At 43.0% G+C, this 19,508-nt stretch overlaps 1 protein-coding gene across 2 annotated transcripts in view; it reads left to right on the top strand.

Moving 5' to 3' along the window:
• ANKRD12 (ankyrin repeat domain 12) overlaps positions 1–19,508 on the top strand; it is a 358,273-nt gene that overhangs the window by 319,788 nt on the left and 18,977 nt on the right. For both annotated transcript variants that reach the window (XM_078688133.1, XM_078688134.1), the window contains 2 exons: positions 672–5,401; positions 10,441–10,539. In XM_078688133.1, the coding sequence (XP_078544259.1) occupies positions 672–5,401; positions 10,441–10,539 (4,829 nt within the window). The remainder of the gene's footprint in view (positions 1–671; positions 5,402–10,440; positions 10,540–19,508) is intronic.

A 19,508-nucleotide genomic window follows, 5' to 3' on the forward strand; every position in this document is an offset into this window, starting at 1 on the left:
TTTTGGGAGGCTATCTTCTGAGAATTAGAGCAAATTAAGGTGATAACACTAGAGATATATCCATTTATAACCTAACTTGGATACACAAAGGAGATAGGGAAACCGCACTGCAAATGGATAACAATGGGGCTACTATTAGCTAAGCGTTGTGTAGCAATGAGATGTGCCAAAGGCCCAGCGCCCACATTTGAGCTATAGCACAGAGACATGACATACTGCAAGACCCAGTCGGAGGTACATAACGATTTGCTTCCACTACGCAGCCAACCTAAAAGCATATGGGAAAGCTACTGGACATACTTAAGGAGAAATGAAACACCAAATCCAACAGTAACGAACGCCCAAGAGACACAGCACACAGAGGCAACAAACAATCACTCACTGAACACGTGAATTATAGCAGATTCAAGAGTGGAAGCTAGGGGAGAGACCAGGAAGAGCACTCTGTATGCTTGAGTCCAATGATATGTGTATGGAACAATATGTTGTATCAATTAAGTACGATCTTTGTCACATTGTAAGACTGTAAAATAACACAATGTAATCAATAATGTTGCATGTAAACTATGCTCTATATCCAGTCTGCTATCCTTATTGTTTATTTTTGCTAATAAAAACAATTTAAAAAATGAATCCTTCATTGTTACTGATGCTTTTATTTCTCATTTCAGACTTTGAAGAGCCACAATCTGTCAACCTTTCAAGTATAGATGAAAATGTAGATTCCGATGTGGAAAAAGAATCTCTAGTGAATGAAAGTAAGCCCATGACACCAAGCAGAGTGTCAAGGTCATCCACTCTTGATGAATATGAATTCAAAGATGATGATGAATATGAGTATCAAGATGAGAAATGTGGTATAAATAAGATAATGAATGATAAAAATGGGGGGCGAAAGGGCATCAAGAAAAAGAAGAGCTCAGAAACTGGAGTAAATCGCTTTTTTGTAAAGCCTGAGAAAAAAGGTTTCCCTTTGTTTTTTAAAAGCAGAAAGCAGAAGCCCTCCAGAGTACTGTTTTCAAGTTCAGAAAGTTCAGATGATGACATTTTTCAAGAAAAAAAGGTTCTTTCACATCCATGCTCCATCACTGAAGGCGCAAATTCTTGTGACATACGAACTAAAAAAGAATATAGTATTGCATTTGATGAGAAACAAAAGGGCAAAGTTAAAAGAAAATTGAAAAATTTAAGCAAAAATAAAGAAAATCAAGACTTGAAGCAAGAAAAAGAAGGAAAGGAGAAGGCTAGGACAACCAGCATTGTTATCAGCTCGGCATTAGAATCATTTGACAAAACAAGAGACGAGGACATTTTCAGGAAATCATTAGGTCCAAAAGATGATACTTCCTTACACTTGTTCCATACTAAATCTCCAAAACAGCCACATGGATTGAGTGAAAAGCAGCCTACGCCATTAAAGCAAGAAAACACAAAATCATGTTTATCACCTGAATGCTCGGATGGGACATTACAAACGGAGCGAGTTCGATATGAACACTGCATGGACTCCGAATATACACTGGAAACGTCAAATAGCAAACCTTGTAAACACAAAGATAAAAATAAAGCTGCTAAAGATTTTGTTTTTGAATCCGATGAAAGGCTTGGTCCAAAAATCAAAGAGGAGGATAACAGTTCCATTTTTGATCATTCAGATTCTTTACTTAAGAGGATGGATAAAGAAGGGAAAATATTTAAAAAGCATAAACTGAAACACAAGGAAAGAGATAAGCATAAAAAAGATCATGATGTGAGAGATAATGCAAAAAGTAGTATGAAAAATATACAGAGAAGTATAGAGTTTGATAGAGAATTTTGGAAAGAGAACTTTTTCAAAAGTGATGAAATTGAAGATGAGTTATTAAATACAGAATTAGATGGCTTGGCATCAGAAAAAAAAGCTGGTTTGGAAACAGCACCAGCAACAGAAGACAAGTCAAATACGCTGAAAGAAAAATCTATAAAAGAGGAGCGGGAAAAAGATAAAACAAAAAAGGATCATGAAAAGATCTTAAAAGATGAAAAAGTGAAAGAGTTCAGAGGAGCAAGGGAAAATATCTGCACAGATAAGGAATCTAATTCCCTCTCCTCAAGTGCATGTTCAAAAGAAGACACCACAGACATGCCTGTACTAAAAAAAGAAACTGAATGTGAAAAACAAGAGAAATCCTTTAAGGAAAATAAAGAAAAAGCTGACAAAAAATCCCCACCCACAGATAAAGATGTTCAGAAATTAGATAGGAAAAGTACAGAAAAGGAAAAAAGATTGAAACATGAAAACAAACAGGATCGAGATAAATCAGAGTATGATCATAGTGAAAAGGTAAAAGAAAAGATATTTGCCCAGCCAACTGAAAAAACTCATAAAGAAAGCGAGAAAAACAAAAATATTTCAAGTATTAAAAGGATTGATGACCGAGAACGAAACAAAGAGAAACTTAATAAAAAGCACAGGGAAAAGGGTGACAAAGATCAACATATTGTTGAAAGCAAGGATAAGCATTTTTTTGACAAAAAGGTGAAACTTCCGCAAAAAGATTGTGAAATGTTTAAATCTGATAAAAATAAAAGTAAAGATAAAGAAAAGGAATATGATAAAAAGAAAAAAGAAAGATCTAAAGATAAAGATAATTTACCTTCTGCAAACATAAAGCATACACAGGAAGAGAGGAGGCTTTCTATTGTTGAAAGTGGGAAAGGTCTGCATGAAAAACATTTGTGCGTGAAAGAAAAATCAAAAGATGAGCCGTTAAAAATTCCCGAAGGCAAAGAGAAAGACAGAAAAGATATCGACCGATACAAAGAAAGAGATAAATACAAAGATAAAATGCAGTCAAATATTCACAAGTTTAAATCTACTGAAACTGAAGCTGATAAAGCAAAGATTAAGACAACCCCTTCTCCGAAAGACTCTCGGCCCAAGGAAAAAAGACTAGTTAATGATGATTTAATGCAGACCAGTTTTGAAAGAATGTTAAGCCTTAAAGATCTAGAAATAGAGCAGTGGCATAAGAAACACAAAGAGAAGATAAAGCAAAAAGAAAAGGAAAGGTTGAGGCACCAGTCTGGTTTAGAACTTAATAAAGCAAAAGACAAAGATAAGCAAAAACAGTTCCAAAATGATTCCAAAAGCAAAGAGTTAATTCGGTCAAAAAGCTCTGAAACATCAGATGGGAAGGAGAAACCGGGCAAGGATGCTACTAGTGGCAGATCTTTGTCTGTTGACATAAAAAATTTGACAAATTCTGGAAGGTTATTATTGGCTTTTGAGAACAGCCTGACTAGGTCTCCAAGGTCAGAGAGTGAGAAGACTGGCTTGACATCCAGATCAGTGTCTATGATTTCCGTTGCTAGCTCAGAAGACTCCTGCCACACAACAGTAACAACTCCAAGGCCATTAATTGAATATGACTCGGATTTTGCAATGGAAGGTTCTGATTCCCAAATGTCATTTACACAGTCTCCTTTTTTGCCTAGTGCCAAATCACCTGCTTTGCATGATAAAGAGTCTGACTGTACAGGCGATTTACCTGACCGCTCTAAGTCTATTTTATCAAGTAGAACGCTACCTGCCTATTTTAGATCCACCTCAGTTGATGATGTTAAACTTACAAGTGAGATTAAACCAGTAATAGATATAAGAAGATGCAGCATACCGGCTGCCATTTCAGAACATAGTAAGCCCCTTAAATCATTAACTGAAGACTACTTGCAAGAAAGAAATCAAACCAACTTGCTATCAGTGCCAGTGCAATTGTGTGCTTCCCCCAGGTCAGAAACCTCTTTCTCAGATATGTCGGAGAGGGATTTTCCTGGTAATAGTTTAAATGCCACTAACACGTTTTCACCTTCTTTAAATAGGTCTCTAATAGTACTGAGCAAAAGTGGCACAAATGGCGTGAACACGTCTACTATCATTCCACAATTTACCCATATAGAAGGCAACCCAGAATCATTTAGTCAGAATAGTCTAATTCATCAAAAAAAACATGTAGATAAAGCTTCTGATAAAATTAATTTGTTGATTAACAATGAGCACAGCTTTTCAGGCTGTAGAGAGGAAAATGTTAAGTTAGTTCACAGTCCTGTACACAAAATTGTTAAAGAGCAAACTACTACTGAAAGTTTAGTCCAGCAAATTGAATTCAAAGAAAGCACACAGACACAAGACTCCTCTTGTGCGGTGTCTCAGTTGTTACCCTGTCCCTCACATACTCCTGCACTTGAAGATTCACCATGTGCATCTAAAAATATATCACTCCTTGGAAGTTGTAGTAAAGAGACAAACCTATTACAAACCCAACATCTTGATGGACAGAATATGAGCGTTCCTTCAACACCAGAAAATAATATGGCTAAAGAGTGCATTTCTTCTGAAACTGAAAAGAAAAACAGTAGCAATCTTTCTTTTCTGCATTCTGAAAGTATTCCTCAAAGTGTTTCACATGGTTGTGATAAGCTTACAACTTCATTTTCTTTAGATAAAGACCATGAGCAAAGTGATGTCCCTTTGCAACTGAAAGACACCCATGAAACAATTGGAATGCATGCCCTAGAGACTGACGAAAATGAAAAAGTTGAGAGGGAACCATCTGAAACTCAGGATATCAAAAATGAAAAAGAACCAACCGCGAAGTCTTTGGTGACAAACCAGTTAGCTGAAAACAGACATGACATAAATAAGCAACAAGTAAGTGCTACAGAAGTAACGTCAAAGCAAAGTATGGATCATCCTGTAACTATGCACAGTTTTAGTATGGAAAACAAAGAAGATTGTGTGAGAGCAAGTGCAGAGCCCCACTACATCTTATCACATTTGGGGAATCATTTACACCAAATGGTTCAAGAAGAAATGCGAAAGTACCACCAAACAGTTAAATTGGAGACAGATGAAAATACCGACAAATTAGGCCAGCAAGAAATGCCTCAAAGAATTACTAGAAATAGAGCAAATCTTCTCGCAAGCTTAAATAAGCAAATCCTGATTGGCTGTTCACAAACGTCTTATAAAGAAACCCATGAATCACCTGCATGCATAAAAGCAAGGATTCGATTAACAGAAGAAGATGATCCTCAAGTTCATCATCCTCGCAAAAGAAAGATGCCACGTGTTCCTCAGCCTGGGCATGTAAATCCTTCTCTTCTGCAAGCTAAAGAGAAAACACAGCAGTCCTTGGCTGCCGTTGTTGATTCCCTCAAATTGGATGACATTCAGCCATATCAATCAGAGAGGGCAAATCCATATTTTGAATACTTGCATATACGGAAAAAAATAGAAGAAAGACGTAAAATGTTGTGCAGTGTAATTCCCCAAGCACCTCAATATTATGATGAGTATGTGACCTTTAATGGATCCTACCTTCTAGATGGCAACCCTTTGAGCAAGCTTTGCATTCCAATGGTAAGTGGAATTGTTACATTCTGTATGATACTGTTGAGAAGTCATGATATAAAATGTTACCCATAAAATGTTACTGTGCCATGGACAGTGCTATATTTCAAGTTTTCCCAAATTTTCTAGAATTTGTTTAATAATTGTCTTACTAACAGATGCCCATAGAATGACTAGTCTCATACTCATTGTCAGTGAAATTGCTCTCCCTCCCTCGCAGCTCCACCATTAAGTGAGGCCTCAGCAGAGCCCCTGCACTCTCGAGTGTTGGTGTTCGAGACCCTCCTCCACCCGCTGGTTTACCTGCGCCTCATCCCTGGTGGTCCAGTGGCCCACTGTCTCCTTCCTCTTGCTCCGCTTTTCACTCGATTTCACTCATTTTTACCCTCATTTTAACATCTTTTCTGCACCTTTCTTCTTTTTTCTTGTTTTCTGCCTTATTCCACTCCATCCTTTTTCCTTTTCCGCCCGTTTTACCCACCGCCGCTGCTGGTCCTGCGACCCCTCCGCCCAGCAGCGCGGCCGGCCCAATCCAGCTCCCCTCCCCGCCTCCAAGCTGTCCAGCCCTCTCCGACCCCTACTTAATGGCGACCACTGGGCAACCACGCAGCGGATGTGCCGCTGGCGCACTAAAAGTAAGCCCGACCATGACCATTGCCAGGAACCCTGGACCTCCGTGCTGCCAACGCTACGACCCGGCGACACTCCACACACTCAACCCAGGCCGTAACAACAACTGCACGCCAGCTTCACCAGCCGACACCCACGGACCCTTCAGCTTTCAACGCTGCGGCACACCTACAGCACCGCCAAGAACACAGACCCACCACAACCCGCCCACAAGAACACAACTAAAGCGAAGACCCTGCAATGCATTCTCCTCAACGTCCGATCCCTCCACAAACACGCCACCGAAATCTGGGACCTCCTCGACAGCACCACTCCAGACGTCACATTCTTCACCGAAACCTGGACCAACACCAACTCTGGACCAGACATCGCCATCGCCATTCCCCAAAGATACAAGATATCCAGGAAGGACCGCCCCACCCACCCGGGAGGAGGAATCTCCATCAATCCACCCTCCGCCTAAGCACACTCCCCAACGAGCCAACAGACTTGATGGAGCACCTTCACTTTAAGATACTGGTCAGCCCTACCACCACCCTCCGAGGAACCCTCATCTACCGACCCCCTGAACCCGTGGACCTTTCGCCAACTCCATCACGAACATCATCTCCCCGCATGCCATCACATCCACCAACTACAGCCTGCTGGGAGACCTCAACTTCCATCTCGACAACCAACTGGACCCCAACACCACATCCCTCCTGGACAACCTCCACAACATTTGACTTCCAGATCGTGACCGAACCCACGCACCCAGCAGGACACACCCTCTACCCCCTTTTCACAACAGGAAACTCCATCACCTTCAGCCACACCACTGAACTCCCATGGACTGACTATCAATGCATTCACTTCACCTTCAGAACACCCACCATCCACAGACACCAGCACCTGCTCCCACGAAGAAACTGGACCAAAATCACCGACGACCAGCTCACCTTCTCACTCGGCAACTCCTCCCCAACCATCGTGGAAAACGACGACCCCCAACACTGCAGCCCGAACCCTGCACAGATGGATCTCCGACAGCACCAACACCATAGCCTCTCTCACGAAAAAAACTCCCATGCCAAGAAAGCCAGATGGTTTACCACCGACCTTCGAGCGACCAGACGCACTTGCCGCCGCCTTGAAAAAGCCTGAAGGAACACCAGATCCACAGAAGCCCACAACAACTTCAGAGCCGCCACCAACGCCCACTACCAACTCATCAGAAAAACGAGGAAAAAAGCGATTGAAGACAGAATCTCCACATAAGCACACAACAGCAAAGAACTCTTCAACATCATCAATGAGTTCGCCCAACCCACCAGCAAGTCTACGGACATCCCTCCCTCACAAGACCTCTGCGACAAACTCAGCACCTTTTTCTACCACAAAATCGAGGGCATCTACGACAATTTCAACGAAGGCAACCAACACACTGAACCCTCACCAACCTCCCCCGACACCCTGAAGCCAGCGATTGACAGCTGGACAGCCTTCACCACCGAAGACAATGAAGTCAATCCACTCCGGGGCCCCCACAGACCCCTGCCCCCACCACATCTTCAACAGAGCCGCCAACACCATTGCACCCATGCTGTGCCACACCATCAACCGCTCCCTAGTGACCGCCTCGTCCTCCGACGACTGGAAACACGCCAAAGTCAACCCCCTCTTGAAGAAACCCTTGGCGGACCCCACCAACCTAAAAAACTACGGACCCATCTCCCTGCTCCCGTTCCCAGCGAAAGTCATCGAGAAAGCCATCAGCAGCCAACTCGTCACATTCATCGAAGAGCACCACATCATCAACTCCTCCCAATCCAGCTTCAGAAAAAAAACACAGTACAGAAATTGCCCTCCTCACCGCAACAGAAGACATCCGCACCCTACCGGACAAAGGAGAAACAGTAGCCCTCATCCTCCTTGACCTCAGCGGCGTTCGACACAGTCTCTCACTGCACCCTAATACGCAGACTCCACAACGCAGGGATTCAGGACAAAGCCCTCGACTGGATCCGCTACTTCCTCTCTGGCAGAACGCAGCGGGTCAGACTCCCCCCTTTCCTCTCGGACCCAACACCAATCACCTGCGGAGTGCACCAGGGTTCCTCACTCAGCCCTATGCTCTTCAACGTCTATATGGCTCCGCTCGCCCCCATCGTCAGAAGCTACAGACTCAACATTGTGTCATACGCAGACGACACCCAACTCCTCCTCTCCCTATCCAACTAACCCAACACTTACAGACACAATTTTCGAGAAGGCATGGAAGCCGTTGCCAAATGGAGGAAATACAGCTGCCTACAACTAAACACCAACAAAACAGAAGTAGTCATCATGGGACCAAACACAGACGCCTGGAATGACACCTGGTGGCCCCCTGCCCTCGGAAACCCACCCACCCCTATGAATTCGATAGGGCTTATGTTTAAGGATGGTACACAATGAATGAATAATTTTCAAGGATTATTTTGACATTTGAAGAAATGCCATGACGAAATAAATTTCAGAATTTGGAAAAGAGAAGTGTTGCAAAGTCTTTCTACACTTGCTATGAATTTTTCTAAATGGTATGGTGGATGGTCACTGAAATTGATTTGAAAAAGGCAAAATAGTCAAAACACGTTTTCAATAAACCAGGTTGTTGGAATTACTTCAGTACGCCAGCGTGTTTTCATATATTTAAAGAGGAGCATTTTTTTATATATATTACTGTAACCAATACCCATTGCTGTGCCTTTATGCCTTGTGGTTGTTTAGTTGCAGATGCCTGATTGAGTGTGTGTGTATAGGTATAGGCATATATGTAGATATGTATATTCTGAAATGTTTGACAGAGCACAGTTTTGGTAAATGTCGCACCTTATGACAAGTGATTATAGAAGGTACTTGTTTGAGTGCCTCCATCTTAAACCGGTTTGCCTGTTTTTGTTTTTTTGATCATTTGCTTAGATTGACTATTATTCCTGTGTCTAAATATTCGAAAATAACAAGGACCCCCTTATAATTCTAATTCCTAGGGCAGGGTATCACACAATGAAGAATAACTTCCTAGGCAATCATATAAATACAATGCAATACCTGAATATGTGTCTCAAGTCAGTGTAACTCCAGTTAACAATAACAAAAAAGGTTTCAAATGTAAAAAATATTTATCTTTTATTAATTTATTCACTCATTGCATGTGAATTACACAAATCCTAATACATACTATTATCCTATTATTCTATACGTATATACAATGAAATCATCACATTCATAAAAACCAATATATATATATAAAAAGCAGACAATTCTGTGGCAAGACTATATACTTTTCGACGCGAGTTACGCCTTCGTCAGGAAAAAAACATAATTCCTGTACTCCAGAGCGAATTGCCAGAGTTCAGAAAAAAATTAAAATATCCCAAGGGGGTAGGTAGATACCTTACTTATTATATACCAATGCAACCAGGGTATGTTGATTGTGGATCAGTCCGGGTAGTAGATAAAAATTCTCTTTTGCGATATATACTTGGCTTGCTGGACTAAGTTGTCCTACCTGATATTACCTCAGTTAGATGCAGAGAACTTGTCCAAAGATAAAGTCGATTAGTGTGTGCCGCATGAATAGCAGACATGTATCATGTAGATGGCGAACGTCTGAAGGATTTGATATATCCTTAGTAAAAGTATTCTTTGGAACGCGGGACCTTCTTGCAATATGTAATGGTGTGTCCCTCGCTGTGTTATCAAGAGGATTTTACAAAACAAAGGGCCTGATGTACGAAGCTATTTAGCATTTCTTAATGGGCCAAATCGCTATTTCAGCTGTAAAAAAATGCTAAATAGCCTTTTCACATGTACAAAGGCCGTGAGAAATCACAAAATGCGATTTCTACCCAGTAGTAATCGCGTTTTGCGACACCCACATAGGAAATCGCAAATAGGTTTTTAATATTTTCGATTTACTATGCACATGTACAAAGTATTTCCTAAATGCAAATAGTGTATTTAGGAAAAGCTGTTACCATCGACTCAAAGTTGATGGTAAACATGTGCAGTTTAAAAAGATAAGTACACCAAATGCTTACAATAAAACCCCCACATGCCCCGAGGGCATCTGTACGCTTACATGTGCACCACTGTTTTTGGGGTGCAACAAGAGAGGGGGGCTTAGGCTGAAAGTCACCCTTGCTTTAACATTTCCTAATTTGCGATTTCCTGTTTAGAAAATGCAAAATAAGTATTATGTACATCTGGCCTAAAGTGACTTACAGGTCAAGTATGCAACTATTTTAATTATCACCAAACAATAAAAAAATACCAATCTTGTTCTCTACCAAAGGTCTATAAGTATCATTGCTAGGTAGCCATGACAACCAAGACATTTGTAACTCGTGTATTTTTAAAGTTTGTCAATTTGAATATAGTGCTGTTCTCTTTTTCAGATTACACCCCCTCCTTCTCTGTTGGAGCCCCTGAAAGAACTTTTTAGACAGCAGGAAGTAATAAGGATGAAACTCCGTTTGCAGCACAGTATTGAAAGGGTAAGGAATATATAATTTCTTTGATGTAAGGATACTTGCATTTACCAGAAAGCTGTGGGATTTCTGGCAAATCTTTTGAGCCCACGGAGGCATGGTGCCAAGATAGTGTATTTTAAAGGAACAAGGGTCCCTTAATGTGAGATGCAATAGACCATATTGCATGGAAATATGATGAATTCTATGTCACACTTCCAAATGGAGTTTCAAATGTATTTATTATAAGTTATAAAGCATAGATTCAGTGGGAAACATAACCAAAAGTAGAAGTAACAAACTTGTAGGGCTCAAACAATTTTCCCTTGACTACAGTGAAAACATAAAAAAAAATGTAAATGACCTTTCCTTTAAAAAAATCAATAAAAAATGAAATGGCCTGGCCCCGGGGGATGGGGGTCCCAGGGCTAAAAATAGCCTGGGAGGTGGGCCGCGTGGCCCCCCTCCCATGAAAATGTTTTTTTTTTTTTTTAAATGAACATCCCCCTGAGAGATGGGATACCCGGGGCCGAAATCGGTCAGGGGAGGGAGACCACATCACCACCCTCCTTTTTTTAATTTTAATTCTTTAATAAAAAAAAAGAAATTAAATGGGTCTGGCCCCAGGGGATGGTGTCCTCGGGGCCCGTTTGCAGAGTAGTGGAGAAAGGGGTGGGCCTCTGGCAAGTTGGCGGCTTCCGTTTAAAAAAATAAATATTGTAGGAATGGAGGCTGTGTAGCCCACCTTCCCAAAACAATCAAGGGAAGGTGGGCTACACAGCCTCCATTTCTAAAATATATATTTTTTTAAACGGAAGCCGGCAACTTGCCAGAGGCCCGCCCCTTTCTCCACTACTGTGCAAACGCGCATCCTGGCGCGCTCTTGGTTGGGGGATGAAGTCCCCTTTGCTCCTGCTATGTGGGATATGATATGGCAGGCATCAGCAGCTCCTTCGGGACCTATAGGGCCATGCAGGGATCAGATTGGGCTTCTGGCAGTAGGTTTCCCCCGGGACTGATCGACGTCTTACCAACACCAGGGCCTTTACCTGTTGTACCAGTGACAATACTGGTGTAAATTTCAACACCTCCACTAACATCTCAGCTGAATCCCATTCCTCAGCCTTATACGCTGACTGTGCATTCCAAGACCTATTTCTCTAGAAGAAAGTCTGAAGGTTCTTGGAGGACTAAATGTACAGGGGCAAGACAGCTTGTGTCATTATTGGCAAAGAATGCATTTTAGATTCTGACCCTGTACAGATGCTGAATTAACAAGTCACAGATGGCAGCAGTGGCATGGCACATCTGTTTGCACCTCCCTTGTTGGAGACAGACAGTTATCTGAAACTGCCACTTGCCAGTGGGAACAACACATCTCCAGACACTGACATAGACAATCCTCCAGAAATGCCATTATTCCACTCAGTGCTTAAGAAAGCAGCTGAATTGCTATAACTGCTCCTTTCACCAGTGGAACAAAATGAAACTTTTTGACAAGGGTCCTGCAATCTGCTTCTGTGGCAGCAGATCTGCTTCTACCTTTCAAATGAAGCCCTGCTGTAGTCCTTCAAAGACGCATTGGAGTAGCCCACATCTGCACCTGTGGTGAATTGACCCATACTGGCACTGGGGGATCCACTGCCCTTGGAGAGTCTTGTAGTACAGGCCTCATTGTGTGGCAAGAAGAACTCGGGATCCTTTCCAATCCACTCACCATAGAGTCAATCCAAGAAATGGTAGGCACTGGTAGAAAAATAACTTGTAGTCTGGTAGCTGAGCCCTTTGTTCTTTGATCACTGCATTCCTCCTAGCAAGTAAAACACATGCCATATGGCCATGGCTGCGATGGGGATGCCCAACCTGCGAATTCATAGCATTCATCTGCTTGGCACTCAAAAGATCTTGCCGACAATAAGCAATCCCTCCGAACACAGGAAAAAACAGAACTCCCAATAACCTTATGATACTGAAGTCTCTCTGTGCATCACACAGAAAGCTCATGGTGTCAGCCAACGCTGGGGCCAATACCAACATGATCAGTGGGGGCACCAACATTTTTCAAGACAATTAAGCACTGCATGAACCACCTCCCACACCCATCTATTCCTCACTCAACAGAAAATTGCATTTCCATTAACCTCTTCTCGGGTGAAAAAATGCAGATGATCCAACAGCATATGAAGTCTGCTTCATCTATTATCCCTCCCCCTTCCTGTCGGATCCTGCAGTGATCAACCTTGAATGCTCTATTTCTCAAAGATCTCACCAACATACTCTCTTCCCTCTAAGCCACTTCATATGATGATGCATTATTCGTCTTCCTTAAGAGCTCTCTCTCTTGGAATGTTTTCTCATCTCTACCCAACATTGTCAGTGCCTTTTACGCTCAAGACATCTTCCCATAAGCTCACAATACAGGACAGATTATCCCACTTCTACAGAAAAATGGATTACACTCTCACAACCTTGCCAAATACTCACCAATGACTCACCTGCCATTTATTGGCAAGATCATTAAAATATCAGTTTATCCTGCTGGGCCACGTACAGAGGTATCGATTTGACCCACTATTATAGTCTGCCTCTCACAGTCCCATTGAACAATTGGTGGTTATACACTCACCTGTTTGGTCTGATGACCTTGACTTTCTGTAGTCGAATATCGGTTTATAATGTGCGTGCAATACTCTCTAGGTGTGTTCGATGTTGTTTGATGTATTTTGGTCTGCTGTTCCGCAGGTCATATGGCTTTTGTATGATTAGGCTTTCCAGTTTTCAGTTTCTATTTTTGGTAAATTCTGGTGGTGTTTTTTCAGTGTTTTCCAGTGTTTTCAATACCTCGAAAAAACAGTGCTTTTCAGTGGTTACTCATTCTCGCGCCATAAAAAACAACTGAAACGGTGTTTTACCGGTGTTTATGGTACGCTTTCCTTTTATTATTGCTTGCTTTCTTAATTGGTGCATGGTATATAGCCAGTCTATGTACAGCGTATATGATGTCCAAATACATTTTTACAAGTCAAATTTATTGTAGTACACATACAATATTTCTTCAGTGAATCTTTGGTCATTCGCGCTCTCTTTCTTTCCCATATACACTTTTATTTGTGAAAAGGCCCTCTCGACATTTTCACTTGAGACTGGCAACGCCAAAACAGACAGTACACAATTTGCCAACTCTGGCCACCAAGACTCTTGCAGAAAGTGCATACATGACATCCTCGCATAATGTGTACAATAATGTGGTTCACATAGATACTGATGAATAAGGCATGAGATAACAACAGACATAAGTCCCCTACATAAGAGAGCGCAGCCTCATCGTTGACATATGTCTCTGCCCGGAAACGGGCACCCGAAACCCAGAGCTGGCCCCAAAATCAGGAGGGACGTGTACATTCTGTCCCCTCCCCCGTGCCTGCCGTCAAAAAAAGAGTCCACGCTGAGGTGAGAAAAGACATTGAAGGTGAATGCGTTATTTCCGAATTCTTCATTCTATGGGGCACATGCATCAAAGGAAATTGCATTCGCAAATGGTGCAAATCGCAAAATTTGGCCGTTTGAATGCAATTCCCATTTTTGGGATGCATTAACATTTTTGTAATTTTCGCAATTTAAGAAATCGCAATTAGGAATCTCAAATTGAGATTCCTTAAATGCAATGCATCAAACTCTAAAAATTTGCGAATTTGCAAATAAGAGGAGCAAATTACCATGAAGTTGACCTTCATGGTAATTTGCGAAAACTTTGAAAAATGCACTAAAGTGCATTTTTCAAAGTTCCATTTTACACACACACACACACACATGCCCTTGGGGCATGTGAGTGTGCAAAATGTATTTCTAAGCAGATTTCAGGGGTGCAACAGCTGCACCCTTGAAATTGCATTCTTAATTTGCGAATTTCTAATGGTGAATTGCAAATTAAGACTGTCTTTCCATTCATTCCTATGGGCCTCTAGGCCCATAGGAATGGATGGGGAGGTATTCCTTAATTGCGATTCTCAATTAGAGAATCGCAATTAAGGAATTTTAAGAAATCGCTATTTTTATAGCGATTTCTTGATGCATTGCAGTTTGCAATTCCTTAATTGCGATTCCTTATTTTTCGCAATTAAGGAATCGCGAAATGCAATATTGATGCATGTGCCCCAAGTGTCTTATCTATATGTTATGATGCAAAGCGCTAATTGAGGGTAGATATATCAATTTGTTTGATGGTTATAAATAGCACGTCATTGGCCTTAGCCTGTTTCTAAGCGCTCCCAGCTTTGACAGCGAGGAAACATGACACACGCGGGAGAGATGAGGCAGTCTGCCCAGGATCACACACAGTGTACTGGCAGCGAAGCTGGAATTCGAGCCGGGATCTGATGGTTTTCCGGTTGATAATTTAACGGTCAGACCTCAGAGTTCCAGGTGTGTGTGTGTAGGATACGTGAATATTGTAGTGACACTGTACGGTAAGAATTGAGGCTATGAAATGACGACGTGTTTTATTTATAGCGCATGCTGCGGCGAAATTTGCTTATTTGTTTGTACTAAATTAAAGGTGTAATTATTCTCCATACCAATAGTACTCTTTTTATCGACCTGTGGACAATGAAAGGCAGAGTTCACTCTGCGTAGATTGAAACCTGGTGCCAGCATGAAACTCACACATCCCCGCAACGAGCTCGTACTGTTTTTTTTATTAATTAGTTGAACGTAAACCTGTTATGCCGCCGAGCATGTAAACGTGTGTATTTGGTGATGTTTTTATGACGCTCTTTATGGAAATTTGAGGACTTTCCGACAAATGTAATTCCTAATGCAACAGTCATTGCGTTTGTTTATCGGGGGGTAGTCTGTTTCTGAGCACCCATAGTTTGGGCAGAGAAAATAAAGGGGCACAGGCAAAGCCATAAAGAGATTTGCCCAGGAACACACATATTACAGGTGGGAGCCAGATTCAAGCACAGATTGCCCAAACTGGCCATGATCTTTGTAGAAATATAATATATGAATGCTAATAGTGATCACGTGAGTTCGATTTGTGTTCATTTAAGTAAAACCTCAATCGGAAATGTTTTCCAGTCGTTCTGCTATTAAACGAGCTGTACTTAAAACCAACCCTCTGCCACAGATTAAGCACGAAGCATGATGTATGTATGATACGTTACAATGTGCGATCTTTGGCTTGTGCCAAAGGGCTATAGGGAGCTCTCCCTTCACCTTAACGGAGGGGACAGGTACCCCACCGTGTGCTTCACGGAGAGGGAGGGCTTGGGTACTGGCAAAGGGTGTGGGGTCAAAAGTACCCACCAATAGGCATCGACCTCTTCAGGGGTAAAGGAACCCATGGAGAGAGAGAGAGGGGCAACTGTGTTGGTAAGAGAGACGAGGTAAGAGCGAGCCCCAAGATCACACAAAGCTTGTGTCAACAGGGTGAGCTGGGATTAGAGCATAGATCTTATAAATTCTCAAGGCAAACATTTAACAACTAGAAAACACCCCCTTAAACTGAGGACATCGCGGCAACAGGGTCCCCCAGGACACTTTAATTTCCACCCGAGCACGTTTATTTCAGGAGAACTTTCGCCCCTTCGGTGTGAAGTTGTTTGCACGCTCACATGACAGCATGCTCCTTATTCTCACAATGACATCCTTGCCATGCCGATAATAGTCCAATAGCTATCGGCATGGCCAATACATTTCGACAGCGGCTCTCGTATTTTCAGGGTATTTTTAATTCAAACGCGTGTTGTGGTGCAGCAGGGGGGAGGGGGGCTGCGTCCACTCCCGGGGTGAATGCAACAGTTAGGGTGCTCTGCTCGTTCTTGGGGGCGGCAGTAGTGTCACGGCCCGCTTGGGTAGGAAGGAAACCCGTATATTTCATGTAGCTTAGCAGGATAATGCACCGATTATTTAACGTTAATCTTCTTTACCCTTTCCACGCCCCAATACTAATGTCACTCGGGTGGGCACAACACGTGACCAAGCCAAACCTATAATAGCTCCTCAACCCTCTGACCTCCCTCGAGGCCCCTCTCAAAGCGCATGCACCCTGTCCTGAAATCAACAAGCACCGGGGTCGAGGGTCAAGCGAAGGTTGGAGTGGGGGGGGGCACCACCTAAGCTGTCAGCAAGGAAAGGTAACAGGAGTAGCGAGGATTACCGCATGCTCAGCGCTCAGCTGCTGAACCCATAAAAATAAAACATTTTAAAAACGAGGAGCTGAGGCCTGCAGAAGCGCTGTCATTTACATAATGGAAAGTTTTAACTGTGCAAATATGACTCTGTCCAGTGGCACTAAGCTCCCCACTCTAAGAAGGGGTGAAACACAAGATAGCCTTGTTAAGTACCTGTGAAGTACTTAGGTGCGGCTGCAGTTAGACAGACGCCAGAACGCTCCTCTCCCCCCCACGTGAACCAGGCAGGGGGCCTGGTGTTGCTCTGGCCCTTTGGCCTTTCACACCTCGGCTCCCCATTCTCTTGTCTGTCTGTATTCGCCACCTGCACTTCATTTAAAGCGCTCTGACACCTCCGTAGTTTGCAAGTGGTGCAATAGCAATGAAAATCAGTGACTCTCAGGTTAAACCGGGTCAGCTGATTTTCACACCAGTGGGGTATTCTCGGGCAGACTCGGTTTTAACCGAATCCCGGACAGCCTATGTATGATGTACCTAGAAATTGAATGCCACGTTCACTATTTGTATTATCTTTGCAGGGCTTTGCCCCTATGGCACTTTCCTTTGTCTCTCTGTCGTTTTCTCCCCCTACCCTTTTCCTTTCCCCCACCCCCTCTACGCTCCACTTTTCTTGTCTTCCTATACTCTTTAAAATGTTATGCTTCATAAACGAGACCTTGCCATTTGGCTCTGGTCCGGTGGAGCTACCTGATAGCTGAAGAGGAGATGGGCTGTGGACTTCCCACTTAGCTGTCACATACCAAGCTAGACTCAGGGCAGACTTCCTTTCGTCTCCCTGTCCTATATTCCCTTTCCCTACCCTTCTTCGCATCTATGCTCTTGAAATGTTTTTCTAGCAACTGATGTTACCCGATTCTAATGTACTGTTTAATTTTGTGGAACCTCATGTAAAGCGCTCTGATACCTTCAGGTCTAGCCAGCGCTATATAAAACTCTTTAAATAACTAAATAAAATTAAAATTTAAAAAATAAGTACTTTGGAGAAAAAAAATTGTTAAAAAAATAATCAGTTTATGTTCTATTCCAAAACCAAATCAAAGGTAACTGTTTCCTGCACTAACAGACTAGCTTCAGATCATGCTCCTCTACCCTTGCTCATTGCACCATCAGGATTCAAGCAAGCCGGGCCGAAGACGGCTGAAATGCCAGAAACCGGTCCCCGGAAGCTTGTTTCCTTCCCAGTGTAAGAATTGGCTTTTGTAGTCTGGTCTGCCCTGTTCCCATGATGCACTGGGCCAGGGACAGACTAATTTGCATACAGCCAGGTTCTGAAACTGGGATGGTGCAATGAGCTAAAAAACGGTGTTGGATCTAGCCCTGATCTCTTGACTGGGTGAGAGTATTCTGCTTAATTCAGAGACTCTGTCCATCACCACCCCTTGTTGTAAATATTTTTGTCCACCCTAAGCGTGGAAGGGTATACTCAGATGTGAGTCCCTTGCTCATTGCACCATCAGGATTCAAGCAAGCCGGGCCGAAGACGGCTGAAATGCCAGAAACCGGTCCCCGGAAGCTTGTTTCCTTCCCAGTGTAAGAATTGGCTTTTGTAGTCTGGTCTGCCCTGTTCCCATGATGCACTGGGCCAGGGACAGACTAATTTGCATACAGCCAGGTTCTGAAACTGGGATGGTGCAATGAGCTAAAAAACGGTGTTGGATCTAGCCCTGATCTCTTGACTGGGTGAGAGTATTCTGCTTAATTCAGAGACTCTGTCCATCACCACCCCTTGTTGTAAATATTTTTGTCCACCCTAAGCGTGGAAGGGTATACTCAGATGTGAGTCCCTTGCTCATTGCACCATCAGGATTCAAGCAAGCCGGGCCGAAGACGGCTGAAATGCCAGAAACCGGTCCCCGGAAGCTTGTTTCCTTCCCAGTGTAAGAATTGGCTTTTGTAGTCTGGTCTGCCCTGTTCCCATGATGCACTGGGCCAGGGACAGACTAATTTGCATACAGCCAGGTTCTGAAACTGGGATGGTGCAATGAGCTAAAAAACGGTGTTGGATCTAGCCCTGATCTCTTGACTGGGTGAGAGTATTCTGCTTAATTCAGAGACTCTGTCCATCACCACCCCTTGTTGTAAATATTTTTGTCCACCCTAAGCGTGGAAGGGTATACTCAGATGTGAGTCCCTTGCTCATTGCACCATCAGGATTCAAGCAAGCCGGGCCGAAGACGGCTGAAATGCCAGAAACCGGTCCCCGGAAGCTTGTTTCCTTCCCAGTGTAAGAATTGGCTTTTGTAGTCTGGTCTGCCCTGTTCCCATGATGCACTGGGCCAGGGACAGACTAATTTGCATACAGCCAGGTTCTGAAACTGGGATGGTGCAATGAGCTAAAAAACGGTGTTGGATCTAGCCCTGATCTCTTGACTGGGTGAGAGTATTCTGCTTAATTCAGAGACTCTGTCCATCACCACCCCTTGTTGTAAATACCTCTACCCTTCGTAGCTGAAGTACTCCTGACCATAAAGAACATTACTACTGCATCCTAATAGTGCTGGACTTCTTAGCTGCCTTCGACAGTCTACTGTCCTACCGGCACACTTACCCTGGAGTGTGGAACCTGCACTGTCCTTCAGTAGTCCTTCTCCTACCTCTTCAACCTACACCAGTTTCTTCACGTGGGCACCTCAATGTCCCAATAGATCCCGATCATCTCTATCCTATCATCTTTAATCTCTACGTGGAGCTGCTTAGTGCTCTATTCACAGATACTAATATCAAGGTTTACCAATATGCTGATGATACACAACTCTACTTGAAAGTCTCCTTTCTTCCAGTTTAACCCAGCCACTCAACACT

Source organism: Lissotriton helveticus, chromosome 4_1, assembly GCF_964261635.1.
Source record: "Lissotriton helveticus chromosome 4_1, aLisHel1.1, whole genome shotgun sequence".
In the NCBI taxonomy this organism is placed as follows: Eukaryota; Metazoa; Chordata; class Amphibia; order Caudata; family Salamandridae; genus Lissotriton; species Lissotriton helveticus.